Source organism: Cervus canadensis, chromosome 10, assembly GCF_019320065.1.
Source record: "Cervus canadensis isolate Bull #8, Minnesota chromosome 10, ASM1932006v1, whole genome shotgun sequence".
NCBI classification, from domain to species: Eukaryota; Metazoa; Chordata; class Mammalia; order Artiodactyla; family Cervidae; genus Cervus; species Cervus canadensis.
In genome coordinates, this window is record NC_057395.1 from 58,871,992 (window position 1) to 58,894,790 (window position 22,799).

Genomic DNA, 22,799 nt, shown 5'->3' on the forward strand with positions numbered 1-22,799 from the left:
ATAGAGATACAAAGGGGTGAAAAAGGAGGGTAAAGGGGATATGCACTTGAAAAACGCCAATAATCTTGGAATTAAAGAGAAAAATAACCACATGGTATGGATCTAACAGAAGCAGAAGATATTAAGAAGAGGTAGCAAGAATACACAGAAGAACTATACAAAAGAGATCTTCACGACCCAGATAATCAAGATGGTATGATCACTCACCTAGAGCCAACATCCTGGAATGTGAAGTCAAGTGGGCCTTAGGAAGCACCACTACAAACAAAGCTAGTGGAGGTGATGGAATTCCAGTGGACCTACTTCAAATCCTAAAAGATGATGCTGTGAAAGTGCTGCACTCAATATGCCAGCAAATTTGGAAAACTCAGCAGTGGCCACAGGACTGAAAAGGTCAGTTTTCAATACAATCCCAAAGAAAAGCAATGACAAAGAATGCTCAAACTACCACACAATTGCACTGATCTCACACGCTAGCAAAGTAATGCTCAAAATTCTCCAAGACAGGCTTCAACAGTACATGAACCAAGAACTTCCAAATGTTCAAACTGGTTTTAGAAAAGGCAGAGGAACCAGAGATCAAATTGCCAAAATCCGCTGGATCATTGAAAAAGCAAGAGAGTTCCAGAAAAATATCTATTTCTGCTTTATTGATTATGCCAAAGCCTTTGACTGTGTGGATCACAACAAACTGAAAAATTTGTAAAAGAGATGGGAATACCAGACCACCTGACCTGCCTTTTGATAAATCTGTATGCAGGTCAAGAAGCAACAGTTAGAACTGGACATGGAACAAGACTGGTTCCAAACTGGGAAAGGAGTACATCAAGGCTGTATATTATCACCCTGCTTATTTAACTTATACGCAGAGTACATCATGAGAAATGCTGGGCTGGATGAAGCACAAGCTGGAATCAAGATTGCTGGGAGAAATATCAATAACTTCGGATATGCAGATGATACCACCCTTAAGGCAGAAAGTGAAGAAGAACTAAAGAGCCTCTTAATGAAAGTGAAAGAGGAGAGTGAAAAAGTTGGCTTATAACTCAACATTCAGAAAACTAAGATCATGGCATCTGGTCCTATCACTTCATGGCAAATAGATGGGAAAGTAAAAACATGGACAGACTTTAGTTTTGTGGGCTCCAACATCACTGCAGATGGTGACCTCAGCCATGAAATTAAAAGACGCTTGCTCCTTGGAAGAAAGTTATGACTAACCTAGACTGTTTATTAAAAAGCGGAGACATTACTTTGCCAACAAAGGTCCATCTAGTCAAAGCTATGGTTTTTCCAGTGGTCATGTATGGATGTGAGAGTTGGACTATAAAGAAAGCTGAGCACAGAAGAATTGATTCTTTTGAACTGTGCTGTTGGAGAAGACTCTTGAGAGTCCCTTGGACTGCAAGGAGATCCAACCAGTCCATCCTAAAGGAAATCAGTCCTGAATATTCATTGGAAGGACTGATGCTGAAGCTGAATTTCCAATACTTTGGCCACCTGATGCGAAGAGTTCACCCACTGGAAAAGACCCTGATGCTGGGAAAGATTGAAGGCAGGAGAAGGGACAACAGAGCATGAGATGGCTGGATGGCATCACGGACTCAACGGAGATGAGTTTGGGTAAACTCTGGGAGTTCATGATGGACTGGGAGGCCTGGCATGCTTCAGTCCATGGGGTCGCAAAGAGTCAGACAGAACTCAGTGACTGAACAACAACATTGTTCTACTGACCTATGAGTCTGTCCATCTAATGTAGCTATATAATAAGCCTGAATACTGGGTATAGTGATTTCTCCTTCTTTATTTTCAAAATTATTTTTAGCTACTCCAAACTCCTTTGCCTTTCCGTATAAATTATGGAATAATCTTGCTCTATCTTCAGAAGTTTTTGTTGGGATTTTGATAGGAATTGCATTAAACTACTGTATCAATTTGTGGAGTACTTGACATCTTTGGTGCAGGGGGAAAGAATCCGCCTGCAAATGCAGGAGACACAAGAGATGCAGGTTCAACCCCTGGGTTGAGAAGATCCTCTGGAGTAGAAAATGGCAACCCACTCCAGTATTCTTGCCTGGAAAATTCCATAGACGGAAGAGACTGGAGGGCTATAATCCATGGGGTGGCAGAGTCGGACACGACTGAGCCACTAACACACAGAGGGTATCAATTTGTGGAGTATTTGACATTTTTACTATGTTGAGTCTTCCATTCATGAACATGTGATGCTTCTCCATTTATTTAGGTCTTCTTTGATTACAGTTTTCAGCATAAAAGTCTGAAATGTTTTGTTAGATTTACACCTAAGTATTTTTTTCAGTAATTCTAAATGGTGGCCTGTGCTGTGCTTAAGTTGTTCAGTTGTGTCTGACTCTGCGACCCCACGGACTGCAGCCTGCCAGGCTCCTCTGTACATGGGGATTCTCCAGGCAAGAGTACTGGAGGGGGTTGCCATGCCCTCCTCCAGGGAATCTTCTAAACCTAGGGATCAAACCCAGGTCTCCCACACTGTAGGTGGATTCTTTACCAGTTGAGCTAAAAGCTATTATATTGTATCTTAAATGTCTATTTCCATGTGTTTATTGCTAATACAGTGAAACATAGTTGACTTTTGGATGTTGAGCTGGCATCCTACAACCTTACTAGGCTCATAATATTCTTTTTCTGGTAGATTCCTTGAGATTTTCCATGTAGACTATTACGTCAACTATGAATGTAAACTTTTTTTTTTTTTTTGAATGTAAACTTTTATTTATTCCTTTCTTATCTGTATGCCTTTTCTTTTTCTTGTCTTAATGTGGTGGCAAAATTTTCAGTACTATGCTGAGTAAGACTTGTGAGAGTGGATATCCTTGCCTTGTTTCTTAGGGGGAAAGACTTCAGTAACTAATTTTAAACAAATTCCTTTTGCTAGTATAATGTTGGTCTCATAAAATATTGTTTAGGTTATTACCAAACCACTCTCCAGTTGAAGGGAAAATACAAAATCTCAAACATGGGCGATTACTATCAGTTCTCTTATAGTCTGATCTTAGGAGCCTTATTTCAATTGTTATATATTCATGTTTCCAAATAAGACAAAGCTAGGACCTTTTAAAATTTTTTTGCAGCTTTACTGAGGTATTTTTATGTATCACAAAATTCAGCCAGTTAACATAGTGGTTCTTAGATGTTTACAGAAAGTGCAACTACTCTAATTCTTAGAATATTTTCTGCACCCTAAAAAAACACCCTGTACCCATCAGCAGTCATTCCCCATTCATGCTCTTTAATCCTTCCATCTCACCTCCTGGCAACCAAATAATCTACTTTCTGTTTCTGTGGATGTGCCTATTCTTGACATTTCACATAAATGGCTTTTTTCACTTAGCAGAATGTTTTCAAGGTTCATACATGCTGTGATGTGTATCAGTACTTCATTTTTTATTGCTGAAATACTCACTGTATGCACATATCACATTTATCCATTCATCAGTTGATGGACATTTAGGCTGTTTCCACTTTTAGGCTATTAGTAATGCTGCTATGAACATTCTTGTACAAAAGCTGTACATGAAGATGTGCACAAACAAGTAGTTTATCATTGTAGTTTGGATTTCCGTTTTTTTCACATGTTTATGGGCCACCTGTACACCTTCCTTGGGGAAATGTCTATTCAAATCCTTTAACATTTTTGAAATTGGGTTGCCTTTTTATTACTGAGATGTGAAAGTTCTCTATGTATCTATGTTACAAGTCTCTTGTCAGACATGTGATTTGTAAATGCTGTCAAATTCAAGATAACCCCACATACAAGTACATATATCTTTTCTAGTGTAATTACGCTCAGGCATCTACACAATGAAACAAACGTTATCTTATCATTATTTACTATTTATTTCTCATTTATATTATACTTTACCCCTTTTGCAATTGTGCATTTGGTAAGTTAGATTATCTATGAACTTCATTTTCAGAGAGTAAAGGAGATTTCAGAGAATATTTGTTTTGATATGGGAAGTAAATCTGAGAGAGCTGAGAATTACTATCCACTTAATAAGATCTAAAAGTCTTCCCCAATTTGACTGCTCTCTAGGGCTTATCCTTAAACCTTGTCAACATATTCTGGTTACATCACAGCAGAGCACTGGGCTACAGTGAGGACACTTGAACCCGTAGCTCCTGCTCTGTCTCTCTATTACTGGCTGGTGACCTTAGGCAAGTCATCTTGAATAAGGGGTTTAGATCAGACAAGCTGTTCCCAATCTTTCAAAACTTTTTATCAATTTCCACTTTCCCCACAGAAACCATCATTTCCAAAAATTGTCAAAGAGACTTGCCAATTATTACTTATTATAATAAATCTCCCATTTATTTAATTAATCAAAGGTATACAACTGCAACACAGAGTGTTAACAATGGCAGTTAACACTTACCGAGTGCTTATTATGGCTGCACAGTGAGCCCTCCCTCCCAACCCTGCCAAGCCCACCATTACTACCGCACTGTGGGCTCCAAACTGGAAGGTGCCCTCTCAGCTAGAGACTAAGGTGTCCCTGCTCCTTGTCTTCCCTCAGAGCAGAAGTCTCCAGTCCTAAATACTGCCATCCCAATCTGCAAAGATCTTAGATGGGACTCGCTCAGACCTCATGCTGTTTTGGAAAAGTTTTCACGATGTCAAAGAGATGGGGGGCTACAATGAAGTGAAATGCAAAGAAAGGGAACACTGAGACGACATCCCCTCCAGGAACCTCCAGTATTTCTGCATCTTTGCATTTTCCCCAAAAGCCTGACTCATAGTCCTGTACAAACAGCTCTGGAATGAATAACTGAACCAGCTGGGCAGCAACTCTGTGGAGTACTACACGCATGCCTCAGAGGCACTGACCCTTGGGCAAGTCAGAGGCTCTGTGTAGCCTCTAAAAAAGATGCAGGCAACTTTAGTGTGACCAGCAGCAGTACAAGAACTCACTGCTCCACTCAGATCTCCATTTCCTGTCTCTGAATACCAAGACTCTTGACAATTCTGTTGAAGAGATGTGAGGGGTCCAGAGAGGGGTCAAGCAGGACGGTCACAGACAGAATCCGTCTGGAGAAGCTGGGGCTGCCCTCTGCGGGCTGCGTACTCACCAGGTAGGCTGTCGGCTGGTGTGTGGGTGTTGTGGGTGAATCCGGAGGGGGTCCACCTCTCTGGCAGTGGCAGGGGGAAACTCCCGGTGGGGACTTAGATTGGCCTTTTCCCACTGCTCATGAATAGGTGTAATAATCCCAGACACAATGCGAGACCGAAGCTCCTCGCTGTTCTTGTAGACCCTGAAGAAAGGAGACGAGGCGTCAGCGGCTTTCAGCTGGTTGGTAGCCCTGCGCACAGTACTCTGGTGGTGGTGGTGGCGGCGGCGGCGGCGACAATGGCGGCGACGGCCCTGATAGCGTTTGGACTGTTCGCAAGGGTGGGAACAGGCCGCCCGGCGGACCTGGGTAAGGGGGGCAATAGCCCGGCGTTGTCTCCGAGATTTGGGCCTAAGCTTCTTAGGCATCTGAGTTGCCCCTTCTCGTTTACCACCCCATTAGAAAGAGGTGAGGGTGTAGGGGCACAGGGCCTTGACTCCTCTGGGCCCAGCCCACCCCACCCTGTGCTCAGCCTCATTGTGTGTTCATCACATGTCATGGGAAGAGTCATGGAAGGCAAAGGCTCCATGGGAAGGATAACCAGGTTCCTGGCCCAAGTAGGCAGGGCTCTGGGGCTTAATGTCCAATTCTGTCACTAACTCAGAGGCCCTTGGAAGGCTGCTCTAGGCCTCTTTCTCTCTGTCTGTGACAGAAAAACAATGTGAGCTATCACTGAAGTGTTAAGGCAGACTGAGATAGCAGGGAGTGAGCAGGAACTCTATGGAGTTCCTAAAAATCTGTCATTTTAAAATGAGTCATATCCTGAGTCAAAAAACAAATCTTATAAACCAGGGACACAGAAAATAGACTGGTGGTTGCCAATGGGAGGAAGTGGAAGAGGACTGAACTGGGAGTTTGGGATTAGCAGATGCAAACTGGTATATACAGAATGAATAAACAAGAAGGTCCTACTGTGTAGCACAGGGAACTACATTTAATACCTTGTGATGAACCATAACGGAAAAGAATATGATATAAAATGTCTACATTGTATAACTGAGTCACTCTGCTATACAGCAGTAATCAACACAATACTGTAAATCAACCATACTTCAATAAAAAATAAAAGAAAAAAAAGCAAACCTCATAAATGTAAATCAAAACCTGAAGGAAAACAGATGTCTTTACTGGAGAGAAAGGTGGCAAATACTGTCATAATCAAGTGATCAAATTGAACAAAATCAACAAGACAGATGTCATGTGCCTGACATGAAACACTTAGAAGAACATAGCCTCACTTACATAGAGTTCTTGTTGAAAATGTCCAACCTGAATCAAATGATAAGGAAACAATCTGAGTGTTCTATACAACTGACCTCAAGTCTTTAAAAATAGCAATGCTAAGAAAAATAGAAGTCTAGGAAACTTCTAGATTAAAGGTAATTGAAAAGACATGAAAATAAACGCAATGTGTGATATTTGGCTGGGTTAAAAAACACAAAAACCTCAAATTGAGAACTACTAAGACTACCCAGAAAGGACACTCCTTGGATGACTGCAGAAACCCGAACACTGACTGTGTACTAAATGACATTAATGTATCAAAGCTAAGCTTCCTGAGTGTGATAACTGCCTTAAGGTTATACAGGAGGACGTCTACATAAGAACGAGGATATACATGCTGAAATATTTAGGGTTTAAGGTTCATAAAGTCTGGAAATAATTCTCAGATGGCTCAAAAACAAAAAAGCATACAGAAAAACTAAGTAAATGCAGCAAAACATTAAAAACTGGTGAACCTAGGTGGTAGGTATATGGGTGTTCATTGTATTATTTTTGCAAACTCTCTTTTCTGAGGGGTTGCAAATTTCAAAATAAAAAGTCAAGATAATAAGAAGACAAGTTAGACTCCAAGAAAATATTTGCAAAACATATATATTAATGTGTTTAATGACTGTTTAATTACATTAATCACATTAATGTTTAATGTGATTAACAACTGTTATCCAAAATATACAAAGAACTCCTAAAACTCAACCTTAAGAAAGCATGTCTATTAAAAAATGAATCAAAGACCTGAACAGATACCTCACCAAAGAAAATGCACAGACAACAGAGAAGCATATGAAAAGATATCCAACATCATATGTCATCAGGGAACTGCAAATGAAAACAAAAATGAGATACCACTACACAGCTGTTAGAACGGCCAAAATCTGAAACACTGACAAGGATGCAGATCAATAGGAACTCTCCTTTACTGCTGGTGGGAAAGTAGAATAGTATAGCTACTGAGGAAGACAGTGTAGCAGTTTCTTACAAAAGTAAACATACCCCAACACCACCAAGAATGGAATCTGGGTGATAATGTGTGTCAGCATAGGTTTATCAACTATAACAAAGGCACCACTCTGTTGCAGGACCCTGAGAGTGTGGGGCAAGACGGAGGTCCCAGGGAATTCGCTACACTTACTGCTCAATTTTGTTGTGAACCTAAAACTGCTGTAAAAAATAAAGTCCATTAAAAAACCAGGGAAATGGAGTGTACCAGAGTAGCTACACTTTATCCTAAGAGCTCACTGGCCTGGCCCCATCTCTACCCTGCAGACTTATGGTCTCTTGGTCGCATCGTTTTATTTCACAGGGCATTTCCCACATGAATCTTCTCTTCAAATAAATTAAAAACAGAAAGAACTGAGTGCCCAGGAGAGAAAGATCCTACTGTTAACCTTCTTCCATTCTCTAACACCTCAAGTCCATTCCTTATGTCTGTCTGGCCATTGGTTCTCTCTTCTTTTTTCCTAGGCAAAAGCCATTGCTTAGAAATACCTGTGGAAGTCAACCAGATGTTCTGAATCGATATAATCATTCAAGTTCAGGGTCAAATCTGACACTTGCTGTGAGCCATGTTCCTAGAAAAATGAAAACAGAAAATGAGAGACTGGGGTATGTCTGGTCTAATGAGTGAGTAAGTGGGCGACTGGGGGGAGAAGAACAATTTTATATCCAACCTAAAGAAATACACATGGGCACCAAGAGACATATACAAGGACTGTTTGTAACAGATGAAATACACATCGAGCATTTGGGGACAACTCTCGATTTAGGAATAATGCCCTTCTGAGGCAGAGCCCAGAAAAGCCTACTTTCCCAAGCTCTTTTGCAGCTTGAAAGCAAACATGTGAATGGGGTGCCAAATAGATGCACAACTTCAACTTGGCAGTGAGCAACATGGATAAACAGGCTGAGTAAGGAGCAGACATCTTGCCATTACGGGCAGCAGCAGAGGCATAGGGGCTACAACATCAGTGGCTCATGAGAAGGGGGCCCCTGGGTTGGCAGCCAGCCAGTGCCTAATGCTCTGGGCTGACGGCAGCAGCACTGGTTTCCATAGCATGGTTTGGAGCAATGCCCTGGAAGCTCAGCCTTCAAACTGCTTTTCCAGCCCTTCCGAAAACTCAGTTATCCCAGTTCTTTTAATAAACCCGACTATTTAAATGAACCTAAGGGGATTTTGTTATTTCAAACTAAGAACCTTGAGTGATATAATATATAAGTGATCATCAAAAGGAAGAAGGGTAAATAAATTATTGTATTATGGAATACTACAAAGTGGTTAAAATGAGTAAGGCATAGTCATTTGCATTGCCATGTAAAGACCTCCAAAACACATCAAGGTAAAAATGCAAAGTGCAGAACACTACAGACTGCATGATATCTTTATACAAATCCAGACAACCAGGCCAAACTTAAGAGAGTCACTGCCCTCAGGGTGCTTGGAGTCTATGTTATATAGACTACAGAACATTCTGCTATAGTGGCAGAATACAAAATATTATACCAAAGCATAAATGTAATTAACGAATTGTAAACCATGTCAAGTACCAGGCAGGAAAATAAAATGATGAAGCAGAGGCATAATTTAGATCTTCCTGACAGACTAGAGGAAGCAGTCAGGACTGACTGAACTTTGTGAGTAACTGAGAAGAAAACAAGAGGGAGTCAGTCAGGCTAAAGGACTGTACCTGTGTGAGGCAGCAAAGGTGGAGAGAAAGAGCTTTCCAGGAGGGAAAAATCGAGAAGGATAAAGGCTTCAAGGCAGCAGAAAGCTATGAGCCATGCATGTCTAAAGAACTAAAAGCAGTCCCCTAGGGCTACAATAAGCTTTTTTTGTTTTCTCTCAAATTGTCCCTGAATGAATCTACCTTAATTTACTTCACTATTCCTTTGTGATGGCAAGCACTTCCTTTTACAATAATAAGGAGTAGAGATCTTTGAACACAAAGCATTTCTACATTTAGGGTCCTGGCCTCAGAATAAGGTTCCAGAAGTAGGATCACTAGGTAAAGGCTTCACATACACCAAGGGCTCTTAAATGGGTTTCAAAAAGGCGATCCCAAGGTCCATTCCCAACATCAGACTCTTTATGACTACAGACTCACCAGCACATTGATGATCATGCTGTTCTCCACAGTGACAGCCTTCACGAGGAGCTTTCTGGACCCATCCTTGGACTCATATCGGAGGACATACAGGTCTTTATTACTGTTCCATTCCACTGGCAGCAGCTCTGATTTCTTATCATTGGGACCTGGCTGAGAGGATACCAGAGAGGAGAAAGATCATGACTTCAGATCTGAAAAAAGGAAATTACAGATAATCTAATCCTGTTTCCTCACTTTACAGACGAGGACATGGAGGTCGGGAGAAGTAAAACGTCGAAGGTCCAACAGCAAGTGACAGGATCTGTGGTCTCTGGACTCCAGCTCCAGCATTCCTCCCTCACTCCTGACTGCCTCTGTGACACAGCACTGGAACCTGTCAAGAAGCTACAGTCTTGGTTGAATAATCTCCTCTCCATCTCCCTGCCAAGAATAAGGCCAGCCATCTCAAGGAATACTGTGAAATTCTAAAGACAGTGTTTCTCAAAGTTTGGAATTTCGGCCAACTGCAAAGGCATCATGAAAGTAGTGACTAAAAATACAGATTCTAATGACACCTCTCTAGACTACTGTAGTTGTTTAACAAAAGTTATGAACAACTTTCAAACAAACACAAAATACAGCATATGTACAAGATAAAAAAAGAATAAAATGGACGACTAGGTATCTACAGCCAGCTTACAACAAAGAACATGGCTGAGTGGTATACCCCTAATGAATCCCCCTCCTCTTCCCTTGTGGGTACTCACCAGTCTGTATTTTTAAACATTTCCTTATTTTTCCTTATAGTTGTGTTACTATACACAAATCCTAAAAATAAGTTGTTTCAAATGTTTTTGAGTTTTATATAAATGGCATCCCTTTTGTAATTTTCATTCAATATTGTTTTGAGAGTTATCCATAACTATAGTTGATGCACAGTGCGTCCCATTGCTATATAGTTCACAGCCATATAATGCATCATTGTACGAATATGCTGCAAGTTACACTCACTTGATGGATATGTGGGGTGTTTCCAACTTATCTGTTACGCTATTATAAATAACGCTGCTATGAACATTCTTGTACACAGGGTAGCTCATACATCTCCTAGGTACACAGAAATGAACTTCTATAAAATATGTCTAGGGGAAGAATCTTTAATTTATAAGATAAAGTCAAATAGTTTCCCAAAGTATGGATTTACACTCTCATGAGCAATGTATCAAAGTTCCTGTTTCAAGTGGTCAGCAACATCGCTACTGTCCAACTTAAAATATTTTTGCCAACCAAATGGATGTAAAAAATGCATCACTGGGAGTTGTGATGCCCTCCTTTCTTAAAAGAAAAACAAACAAACCCAAGGACTTTCCTTTTACACACTAATGTTTGTGACATAGTTCTCAAACTATTTCTATAGAAAAACCCCAAACCTGATTTCCATGTGGGAAAAGATTTCTAAAACAAGGTTCACAAAAGAAAAAAATGCTATCATTGACACTGCTTATGATTTAAAGCTTCTGATCAACAACCGCTACTACTAACAAAGTGAACAGGCAGCCACAGGCTAGGATGAGCTATGTGCCATGGCTGCAAATGAGAAAGAATTAATAACTAGTACAAAAAGGGAAAGCCTGAAAAATGAACAATAAAAACTGGTAATCCACTTGAAAGACTGGCAGAAGATAAGAGCAGCTAACTCTGCATAAAGGGTTGTTCAACTTTGCTAGCATTCAGAGACACCAGCATCCACCCATCCGACTGCTATTATCCGTTTCTCTATTTTTTGCCAGGTGTTTGTGTGGGTGTAAGGAGAATGGCCACCTCTAAGTACTGCTGGAGGCTGTTCACACGCATACAACCCCCTCTGGAGAGCAATTTGGTAATATTTAGTGCCATCAGATAAGCCAATACCCCATGACCCCAAACCTCCACTCCTAAAAGAAATTCTGTACACAGAGGCACAGGGATTATGACAAGGGCGTGTTGGGGGCACCAAAGGGGGGGGGGCAAATTGCACAATATGCCTACAGTACAGCAATGAGAAGAAACAACCAGATCTAACTGCAGTATTACAGGTAAAAATAAACAACATGACAAAGAAACTTTTTTTAAAAATGAGATTTACAGCTGGGTACCATTTATGTAAAAAGAATAATCAAAACACATAAAAAAAACTTCTATATTATTTTCATGGATGCATATGTCTGTAGCTAAACACAGAGCAAGTGGACTGGGAAGATCTGTATTCATGAGACTACAGTGGGACGGAGTGGGACCAAAGACGAAAAACAACAACAAAAGGTCTAGGAACACAAACCTCACAGATACCCAGGACAACGGGAAGCCAAGAATAGAGACTGTGGGCCTCTCCTCTTTGGTCACCTCTGGGTCTCAGGAATCAAATGAGGAAAGTGGTGCCAAATAAAATTCAAGATGTTGCAACTGGCCTGGTTTCAAACCTGGCTGAATGACAAAGAAACTCACAGGCCTGAAGCAGGGAAATGAAAGTGATAGAAAACAAAAGTGAAACTTATCAGCCAACTCTGCTTAAGAAAGACAAACTATCCCCTCATCCCTAGCTGGGTAAATTTCCTGTAACATGTATAGTGTCCTGGATTTATAGTTTACTTTGGAAGCCAAGAATTTGATAATATGACTTGTCTTTGTTGTATCAAGGGCCTCTGAATTTCTATTTATACTCTCCATGTACAGCATTCAACCCACCAGAATTTCTTCTTGGAATATAAGTAACTGGGCCTGCTCACTGTCCCGTAACATCTGGCTTTGAGCAAGAGACACTACTGGGGTCTGGCGGGGCTGATACCTCTCGCTGCAGCAGAACCAGTGTTCCCCAGCTCAGTGCCTGCCCTGATACGGGAAAACAGGTGGGACTGAGAGACTGGCCTTGGTGATAACAAGCCAAACATGGCATTCAACTGCCTTCTAGACCAGGACATCAATATCAGACCTCCCAAAGAGCTACAACTGGAAAGCAGCCAAAGTACATGGTTGTGTAGTTTAACTTGCTTGGATGAAAAAAATCTAAGAGCTAAGAGGGGGCTGTGGCAACCCACTCCAGTATTCTTGCCTGGGGTATCCCATGGACAGAGGGGCCCAGCAGGCTACAGTCCATGGGGTAGCAGAGTCGGACATGACTTAACAACTAAAGAACAAGAGGGAGCTGAGAATTGCCCAAGGTCATGGTAAGTCAGGTGCAGAACTGGGTTTGGCATTCAGAGCTCCTGGGTGCCCATGTTATGGCTAAACACCCCCACCCCACGAGGTAAAGATAGCTGTCCCCTTAGGCAAAATCCTGGGGTTGGAAGTATTTTTTAATGGCCGTGAGTGCATCCCAGTATCCCTGGGCTAAAATGTGTCCCCAAAAGATCATTTCAGGCATTTTTCTCTTTTGTCTTAATCCTTAGATTCCTACAACAGAAAACAAAATCCTCGAATTCAAGCCTATGGCCATCTCTATTCCCTTGCCACCTAAACCACTTGACATAGCTGTCAAGTTCTTATGAGGTGTGGTGCTGGCTTCAGGAGAGAAATCCAAATTCAATACTGAATTTTTGATTGAAAATGCATTGCTCTTCTAACCAAGTTTTATGTACACAATTTTCCTGAACCAGAGGATACAGAACCAAAGAGAAAAGGGGACAATTTAGCTTTCTATTTAACTGTCAACATATTAAATGATCAAGTACACAATTTCAGGACCTTGCTCTCTCTCTTATCAACCCTAGAAGGGTGGGAAGCAGGAGGAGGCTGCTTCAGACAAACATTCTCTGAACTTTGCAAACACTGCTGGTCTCAGCTGAGTCTGCTGGCCCCATGCTGGGAAACTAAAACCTCTCTTGAATAAACTAATAGGAAAGATACTCCTCCCAAAAGGCTTCTACTCTGAAAGAAAATAAACGCAGAAAGTGAGAGGAGGACAAGCACAACCTGAGCCCCAGAAGCATTTAAGGGCAGAGAGAAGCAAAAATACACCACCCTCTAGTGCGCAACACAAACACCCATCCCCCAGGGGCACATGCTTGACCTAGCACTGGGGTGGAGAGTGGACAGTGGACAGTGCTTTCCAAACCCCCATCTGCACTCTCCTGGGGTCTCCCCCAAGAGGTCTGGAGCCAGCAGCTTTTTCTGTTTTGCATGAACTCAACATGTGGCACGGTAAACAGAGTGTACTTCTGAGATTCAGTCAGCAATCTTTTTTTAGACCAAATAGTGTTCTTTCTTAAAACTTGGAAGCCTGGAGTACATGACACGGGAATGGTGGCAGTTAGGAGGAGGCAATGATCTACTCGAACTGATGTCTCTAGGCTGTCAAAGTGTCTTCGACAGAGTTGCTGACAGGATTTGTGCAGGAAGGGGTCCAGGTCAGTGCTCACAGGAAGCTGATGTGTACAATGACCCTGCGGGGGAGAGTCACAGGGAAGGGGCTGGGAAGGTGGGAGAATGCTACAGCAAAGAATCAAGTGAGGCAGGCTGGGCCCGGCAGTCCTGGGGCTCTGTGGGGACTGGCAACAAGGCCCCCGGCTCTAAGAGGCAGTCTGAGGATGGGAGAGCAGGAGGGGCTGCTACCGTAGGGACAGCTTTGGTGAAGGAAGGCTTACTTGGCCTTCACACCCAGGATGCATGTGTGTACATGTTGGGGAGGCGGTTGTTGGCCCGAAGCCCGAGTTCAATATGACAACGGTGAGTGGGCAGCACGGGGTCCTGCAGTATAGAGTGAAGGGTGTCGAGCCCTCTCGGCTCTTGACTGGAGCTGAGTCCAAGCGCTCCCCTATGCTGGTGTCCCTCTATACCGGTGCTTGGATCTAGGTGAACGCTCCGGTACGGTAGGAGAGCGGTACTGAATACAGCCCTCACCCTACCCAGCTGCTTGTGAAGGAGTTCGGTGGAGTTCGGGTAGGTGAGGAATGCTCAAAGGAGCTTATTACCCCCGTCTCAGTGGCAGAGGGCACAATGCCTGCCTGGGAGAACGCCAGCCAGTGCTGGAGCGAGTTTCTGACCCTGGGTTTTCAAATCATGTTGTGCCAGCTAGAATGGAACAGTAGAGAACCTCCCTGAGCCGCAGACTACAGGTACCAAAGGTGTCATGAGCCTCAGGGCCCGGATCGGGAAAAGGGGAAGGTCGGGCAGCCTGGACCAGGCCCCTGGTCTCTGGATTCGGGCAGAAGACGCCTCCCGCCTCCACCATGGTCCCACGCCACCCTGGCTCCGTGGCGTACCTGGTCGCCGGCACCCAAGCCGTAGTAGCCGTGCGTGACCACCTCCCAGTGCAGAAAGCAGACGAGCGCGTCCTGCGCGCAGGTGATGGCCGGCGCCGCCGACGCGAACAGTACCTCCAAGCCAGCCATGGGCGACCCTGGCTTCTGCGGGCGGAGGAAAGGAGGGAGAAAGTGCGGTGAGCCGACTGGGCCCTCACAACTGCTGACTCCCCTCCGCTACTCCGCAGGTTGTGGTCTAGTGTCAACCTGCGCGACCAAAATGGAGACGCCCAGGGGTGGGGGGGTGTGGCCACCGGAAGTAACTTCTAACTCGCGCGCTCTCGCGCGAGAGCTCCCGGCTGGAAACAGAAGGAAGACTCTTAAAGGTTCCGCCAGGCAGAACAGGACCCCTGTTCTAGGGTGGGCAGGGCAGGACCCCTGGGAGCGAGGTCCTTCAAATCTGGAATCTCCATCTTCTCTGTAGGTGGTAGGTGTGCTACACGTAGGTTGTGGCATCGTTGAAGAGAGGCTAGCTTTGTTTTGAGTCACAGATTTCTGCAAAATAGGGTGGGCGTATGCTGGTAGGAGAAGAGATTACGAAATAAGGTTAAAACATATTCGTAGTAATAGTTGGCACTTAATGCAGTGCTTGCTCCGTGGGACGTTGTTGTAAATGTTTTACTTGTATTAATTTATTTAATCCTCAAGACTCGACCCTACAAAGTTGGTATTTGATAGCTCCATTTTGCAGATAGGAAAACAGACACACGGGGCTTCCCAGGTGGCTCGGTGATAAAGAATCTGCCTACCAAGCAGGAGAGGCGGGTTCTATCCCTGGGTCCGGAATATTCCCTGGAGAAGGAAATGGTGACCCACTCCAGGATTCTTGCCTGGGAAATCCCATGGGCACAGGTGTCTGATGGGCTACAGTCCATGGGTTCGCAAAAGAGTAGGACATGATTTAGTGACTACGCAACAGCAACAAACACACACAGGGGGGTGTATTTGACCAAGTTGAGTGAACAGTAGAGATGGTACTGCAATCCAGCAGTCTGGCTTGTTGGATAACATTTATTAAACGTTTATTGTGCTGGATCCTGGGCGAAAAACTTCATAGGGCTTTATCGAATGTTTTATGAAATATATTCCATTGTCATTCCCATTTTGCAGATTTAGCTCAGATGGAAAAGAAGCTGCCTGCAAAGTGGGAGGCCTGAGTTCCATCCCTGGGTCGGGAAGTTCACCTGGAGAAGGGAATGGCTACCCACTCCAGTGTTCCTGCCTGAAAAATCCCATGGACAGAGGAGCCTGGCAAGATACAGTCCATGGGGGTCTCAAAGAGTTGAAAACAACTGAGAGACTAACACTTTCATTTTTCACTTGGAGAATGGAAGCTGCTTCCCCCAAGAAGACACATCTATTGACTGCAGAGCTGATCTACTTCCAAATGTCAGTCATTTATTTGACTGTCTTCGTCCTGATTTTTACCACTTACTGTTTTTACTCAAATAAATTTAGTTTTCTGATCCCAGTTTAGTTTCTGATCCTCCTGCAAGCCACCATCATCTCCCACTTGAATGTCTGCACCAACCACTAAATTGCCTTACTCCATCTGTGACTCCTGAAAGTCTGTTCTACACTCTGCAACTACAGATCCTGTTAGAACACACACCAGATCACATCTCTCCTCTGCTTGAAACCTCCCAGGATTCCCATCACACTCAAAAGAAAAATAAGCCCTTCCCCTTGGTCTGCAGGAACCATCATCTGATCCGTGTTCCCCACCCTCACCTCTCTCTCAGACATTAACTCCTTCTACTCCCCTCTCATCCTCTGCACTCCTGACTGTAGTAACCTTGACTTTGCTCGCCTTTCACACCCACATCTGATCCAACTTTACCCTCAGAATGTATTCTGAATCTAATCACTTCCTCCCACCTCCACTGCCTCCCTCTGGACTGCTCTTTCCCCAAAGAGCTGCATGGTTTACTCCTTCATTTTAGGTGATTCCTTCCCTCACCTCCTCTCAGCCTCAGCAGAGGGCTTCCCTGACATCCCAGCTAAATAACATCCTATCTTAACCCCTTTATTGTTCAGTCACCAAGTCATGTCTGACTCTTTGCGACCCCATGGACTGCAGAAAGACAGGCTTCCCTGTCCATCACCATCTCTTGGACTTGCTGAAACTCTTGTCCACTGAGTTGGTAATGCCATCCAACCATCTCGTCCTCTGTTGTCCTCTTCTCCTCCTGCCTTCTGTCTTTTCCAGCATCAAGGTCTTTTCCAATGAATCAGTTCTTCACATCAGGTGACCAAAATATTGGAGCTTCAGCTTCAGCATCAGTTCTTCCAATGAATATTCAGGGTTGATTTCCTTTAGAATTGACTGGTTTGATCTCCTTGCAGTCCAAGGGACACTTTAGTCTTCTTCAATACCACAGTTGGAAAGCATTGATTGTTCGGCACTCAGCCATCTTTATGGTCTGACTCTCACATCCGTTCATGACTACTGGAAGAACCATAGCTTTGACTATACAGACCTTTGTCAGCAAAGTAATGTCTCTGCTTTTTAATATGCTGTCTAGCTTTGTCATAGCTTTGTCTTAATCCCTCACCTTGCTTTATTTCCTGCAAAGCATTAATCATAACCTGACACTATGCTAAATATTTATTTGCTTAATAATTTGATGACTGGCTTACCCCTAAACTGTGACAAGGGAGAAGGGACCATGTCTGTCTAGTGCCTAGGTGTACTTTAATGCTTCACTGGTTCAATATATACTTATTGAATGAATGAATGAATGACTGGTGAATGAATGAAATATTGGCCTGGGCTCAGCCCAGTGGGGCCAATTTCACCCTTTTGAAATCCACTACTCAAAGCTGGCCCAGTACTTCTCCAGATTTTGTGTTCTTGGGGTTCCCCTGGGATGCCCAGGTTCTTGAATCCCATTTGCGGAGATTCTGGTTGAGCATATCTGAGGCAGAGTGCAGGTAGGTCAACCACACGTTGGGTGGTGCTAAAGGTGGTGACCACAGAACTCCTGACGTGTATTGGTGGTGCTGCCAGTGACATAAAGCTACTTGCCCTTTGCACTGAGAAATTTTGCACTTGCAATCTTCCTACTTTTGCCTATTGTGTCCCTTCTGCAGTGTCCTTCCCCATTATTGAAAACTCTCACCTATTCATTCATCCACTAATTCACGAAAACTCAATAAGCTGGATAGCCATGAATAGTGATGCAAGCTGTTCACTGCACAAAAGTAGCAGCCCCATTCGTAAGTGTCTGCTGTGAGTCAGGCCCAGATGACCAAGCCATAGTTCCTTCCTTTATGGAGCTCACTGTCTAGTGGTTAAAAAAATGACAGAGATAACCCAGTGTGAAAACTGCCATGGCAGAGGGGCACTTGGAGGAGTGTACCAGGCAGCTGGTTCTGTGTGATTGGCGGGTCACTGTTGCATGAGTAAGACCTTCCCCCATCTCCTCTGCTCACAGTCAATTACCCTCTGTTAGTGCAGGTAGCCTCAGTGGGGTGCCAAAGGGTGGGCATGGACAGTGAGATCTATCATGTTCAGTGGGGAGGAGAATTTTATCACTGAAGTTGGTTAGAATGACTGGTTCATGGTGATAAGAAAAGTAGACTGGTTGTTGGTCCATTATATTACTGCTTTTAAGTGTTTTAAGGCAAAGTCCCCACCACCTCCACCATTGCCTGAACCTGGGCAGATGGCTCGCCTTGGTTTGGCCATTGCTTTGCATACAATTGGTTACAGCTCACAGAACTTTGCTTCCTTGTGATACATCATCCCTGTTAGCTTGGGTTCCGCAGAAGTCAGCTTGAGATGAGGATTGAGTGGTTTATTGGGGAGCTGATTCCAGGAAGTAGCAGTAAGGGAGTAGAGAAGTGAGACAGGGAATGGAAAGAAACCAATGTATGTTATGTGCTCATGCCAGGATGCTACCTGTGGGCACCTGAAGCTCAGTCCTGCCAGGCAACTCTGGGAAGCAGTGTAGGACATGTCTCAGAGTTGTTTCAGTTGAAGGCGAGGCACCCAGGGTGTTTTGTTCACTCACTCCGGTCTGCCACAGTTCAAGGTCTGTGGCCCAGCAGCCAGCATGGAGTAGGCACTAGCATCTGAGTATTGAAAGAATGAAGTCAGCTCCATCTCTTGCACTGGGCTGGGAATCCCTTGAGACCAGGACTGTCTTCCATTCACACTGGATCCTGGTGTCCTCCAGGGTCCTCCATGAATGGGAGCAAATGAGGGAATCCTCTGGGGCTGAAGGATGTCTGTGCCCTGCCCCCAGTCTATCTAGCATTCTGTGGACTTACTGCCATCAGCAAGAGTCTCAGTTGTCTCTCTGAGGTTTGTGAGTGGCTGAGAAGGAAAGCTGGTAGAAGGTGCCTCCCTGGCTGGGCCCCCGCTGCCTGGGCTGTTCAGAGTCCATGCCAGAGATCAGGGCCCAGGATGATGGAAGTACATGGCAAGTTGTTGCACTCACTAGTTCTTGGTTGCCAAGTGACAGCAATATGTGTATTCCAAGTTCCTGGGAAACTATCTCCCTGGAAACTGTGAAAAAGTGAGCTGAGAGGCAGGATCCAGATGAACAGTGAGGTGGAATCATTCACCACTGGAATCCTGCCCCTTTGGCCTAACATCAGTCTAACCACTACACCTCCTCCAGGAAGCCCTCCATGATTGATACTATTCAGTAGTATCTGAACTTCCCATTTGCCTTGTCAATGGGGTGCCCAGCATATTTGACACCCAGAGGGGATAATTTTTAAAGAATATATATATTATATAATTTTAATATAACTCTGTTAGTTTATGAAAATTTTTTATTGTGGTAAAATATATATAACAAAATTTAGTTATCTTAATGATTTAGAAGTATATGGTTCAGTGGTATTAAATACTTACCTACAGTTGTGCAATCACCAACATTCATCTTCAGAACTCATTTCATTTTGCAAAACTAAAACTTTGTACCCACCAAACATTAACTCCCCATCTTCCCCTCTTCCCAGTCCCTGGCAATCATCATTCTACTTTCTGTCTCTAAGAATTTGACTACTCTAGATACCTCATTTAAGTGGAATCATATAGTATTGTCTTTTTGTAACTGGCTTATTTCACAGCTAAATGTCTTCAAGATTGATCCATATTGTAGAATGTATCAGAATTTCCTTCCTTGTAAAGTTTGAATAAAATTCCATATATATGTATTTATATAATATATAAAATATTATATATTATATAATAAATAATATACAATAATGTAGTAATAGATAATATAATATATTATATATATATTAATATATTTATATATAATATATAAATATATATGTATTATGTATTTATATATAATTATATATTATACATATAATACATATATTATATAATATATTCATATATAATGAATTATATAATGAATTATTATATTCATTCATAATTCATAGTGAATTCATAATTCATTATTATAATGATATAATTATATATATATATTATATACATATACATACATATAATATACATATATATAATGATATAATTATTATATAATGAATTATTATATTAATTCATAATACACAATGAATTCATAATTCATTCAAATATTATATTCATTCATAATATGTAAATATTATATAATGAATTATATAATATATTCATATATAATATATTACATAATACATTATATTATATATTATATATTTATATATATTTACATATATACTATTATATGTTAATATAATATTTATATATTAAATATAATGATATATATAACATATGTACAATATATTATTTTAATATATAATTATTGCAAAATATATACAATTATATTATATATAATATATCACATAATGGGCTTCCCAGGTGACTTAGTGGTAAAGAATCTGCCTGCCAAGTAGGAGATGCGAATTCAATGCCTGGGTTGGGAAAATCCCCTGGAGAAATAAATGGCAACCTGCTCTAATACTCTTGCCTGGAAAATCCCATGGACAGAGGAGCCTGGTGGCCTACAGTCTGTGGGGTTGCAAAGAGTCGGACACAACTTAGCAACTAAACAACAACAAATGACAGATATATATCTATATATATGTTCACATATCTATCTATACAATGGAATGTCTATATCTATTACATTTTGCTTATCCACTCCTCTGTTGGTGGACACTTGGGTTGCGTCCACCTTTTGGCTATTATGAACCATGCTTCTATGAACATGTGTGTACAAATATTTCTTCAAGACCTTGATTTCAGTTGTTTTGAATATATACCCAGAAGTAGAATTCTTGAACCAACAGTAATTTTATTTCTAGTTTTATGAGGAATCATCATACTGTTTTCCACTGGGACTGAAACATTTTACATTCCCCAATGTAACATTACACAAGGGTTCACATTTCTCCACATTTTTGCCAACATTTGTTATTTTCTGTTTTGTTTTTGATAGTGGCCATGCTAATGGATATGAACTGATATCTCTTTATGGTTTTGATTTGCATTTCCCTGATGATGAGTGATGTTGAGCATCAATTCATCTGCTTATAGGCCATTTGTATATTTTCTTTGAAGAACTGTCTGTGCAAGTCCTTTGCCCACTTTTGAATTAGGTTGTTTTGGGATAGACTTTATTGTTTAGAGCAGTTTCAGATTCACATCAGAAATTGAAAGGAAGTTATAGAAATTTCCTATATACTCTCTCCCTCAACACATGCACAGCCCCTCCCTTTATCAGTATCCCCCAAAGAATGGTACATTTTTTACAGTTGGTGAACTTTCATTGACACATCATTATCACCACAGTTCTTAGTTGACATCAGGGTTCATTCTTGGTGTTGTACATTCTGTACGTTTGAACAAACATATAATGACATGTTTCTGCCATCATGGGTTTGTACAGAGTAATTTCACTGCCTTAAAAATCCTTTTCCCTCCACCTATTTATCCCTTCCTCCCTCTTAATCCTTGGTAACCACCATTCTTTTTACTTCTTCATAGTTTGCCTTTTCCAAAATGTTATACATACAGTATGTAGTCTTTTCAGACTGGCTTCTTTCACTTAGTAATACACATTTACAATTCTTCCATGTATTTTCATGGCTTGATAGCTTGTGTTTTTTTTGGGGGGGGGGTTGTTTTTTTGTTTGTCTGCTTTTGTTCTTAGCATTGCATTACATCCCACTCCTAGATAAATGGCAACCCACTCCAGTATCCTTGCTGGGAAAATCTTATGGACAGAGGAGCCTGATGGGCCAAGTCTGTAGGGTTGCAAAGAGTCAGACGTGACTGAACAACTGAGCACACACATATAACATTCCACTCTCTGGATGCGCCTCTTTACCCATTCACTTACTGAAGGACATCTTGGTTGTTTCTGAGTTTAAGCAAATGTAAGTAAAGCTTCTATAAACATACATGTGCAGGCATTTGTGTGATTGTAAGTTTTCAGCTTCTTTGGGTAAATACCATGGACCATAATTCCTGGATTGCATGATATGAGTATGTTCAGTTTTGTAAGAAGCTGCCAAACTGTCTTCCAAAATAGCTGTACCATTTTGCATCCCCACCAGCAATGAGTTCGTGTTGCTTCATATTCTCACCAGCATTTACGTTGTCAGTGTTTGGAATTTTGGCCATTCTAATAGGTGTGTAGTGATATCTCATTGTTTTCATTTGCATTTCCCTGATCACGTATGATGTGTAGTATCTTTCCATATGCTTATTTGCAATTTGTGTATCTTCTATGATGAGGTGTCTGTTCAGGTCTTTGGCCCAATTTTTAATTATGTTGGTTGTTTTCTTATTGTTGAACAACTCATTGTTGTTAAGAATTCTGTTTATTTTGGATTAAAGTCCTTTGTCAGATATGACTTTTGCAAATTTTTTCCCAGTTTATGGCTTGTCATTTTATTCTCTTGACTGTGAATTTTAATGAAGTTCAGCTTATTGGTTCTTTCTTTCATGAATTGTGCCTTTGGTGTTGTATCTAAAAAGTCATCACCAGACCCTAGGTTATCTACATAACATCTCCTACATTGTCTTCTAGAAGTTTTATAGTTT

At 42.0% G+C, this 22,799-nt stretch overlaps 1 protein-coding gene and 1 long non-coding RNA gene across 2 annotated transcripts in view; one reads left to right on the forward strand and one right to left on the reverse strand.

Annotated features, from left to right (window-relative positions):
• The window catches only part of PSMF1 (proteasome inhibitor subunit 1), a 41,255-nt gene extending 26,213 nt beyond the window's left edge, over positions 1-15,042 (reverse strand). The window contains exons 1-4 of the mRNA XM_043479457.1: positions 14,750-15,042; positions 9,531-9,683; positions 7,918-8,000; positions 5,110-5,292 (exon numbers count right to left, since the gene is read on the reverse strand). Of these exons, the coding sequence (XP_043335392.1) occupies positions 5,110-5,292; positions 7,918-8,000; positions 9,531-9,683; positions 14,750-14,878 (548 nt within the window). The 5' untranslated portion in view covers positions 14,879-15,042. The remainder of the gene's footprint in view (positions 1-5,109; positions 5,293-7,917; positions 8,001-9,530; positions 9,684-14,749) is intronic.
• A 2,253-nt stretch (positions 15,043-17,295) lies between these two features.
• LOC122448057 lies at positions 17,296-21,357 on the forward strand. Its single transcript, XR_006271491.1, has 3 exons — positions 17,296-17,307; positions 19,842-19,845; positions 21,288-21,357. It is a non-coding gene; the product is annotated as an uncharacterized LOC122448057 (long non-coding RNA).
• Positions 21,358-22,799: the final 1,442 nt, after the last annotated feature.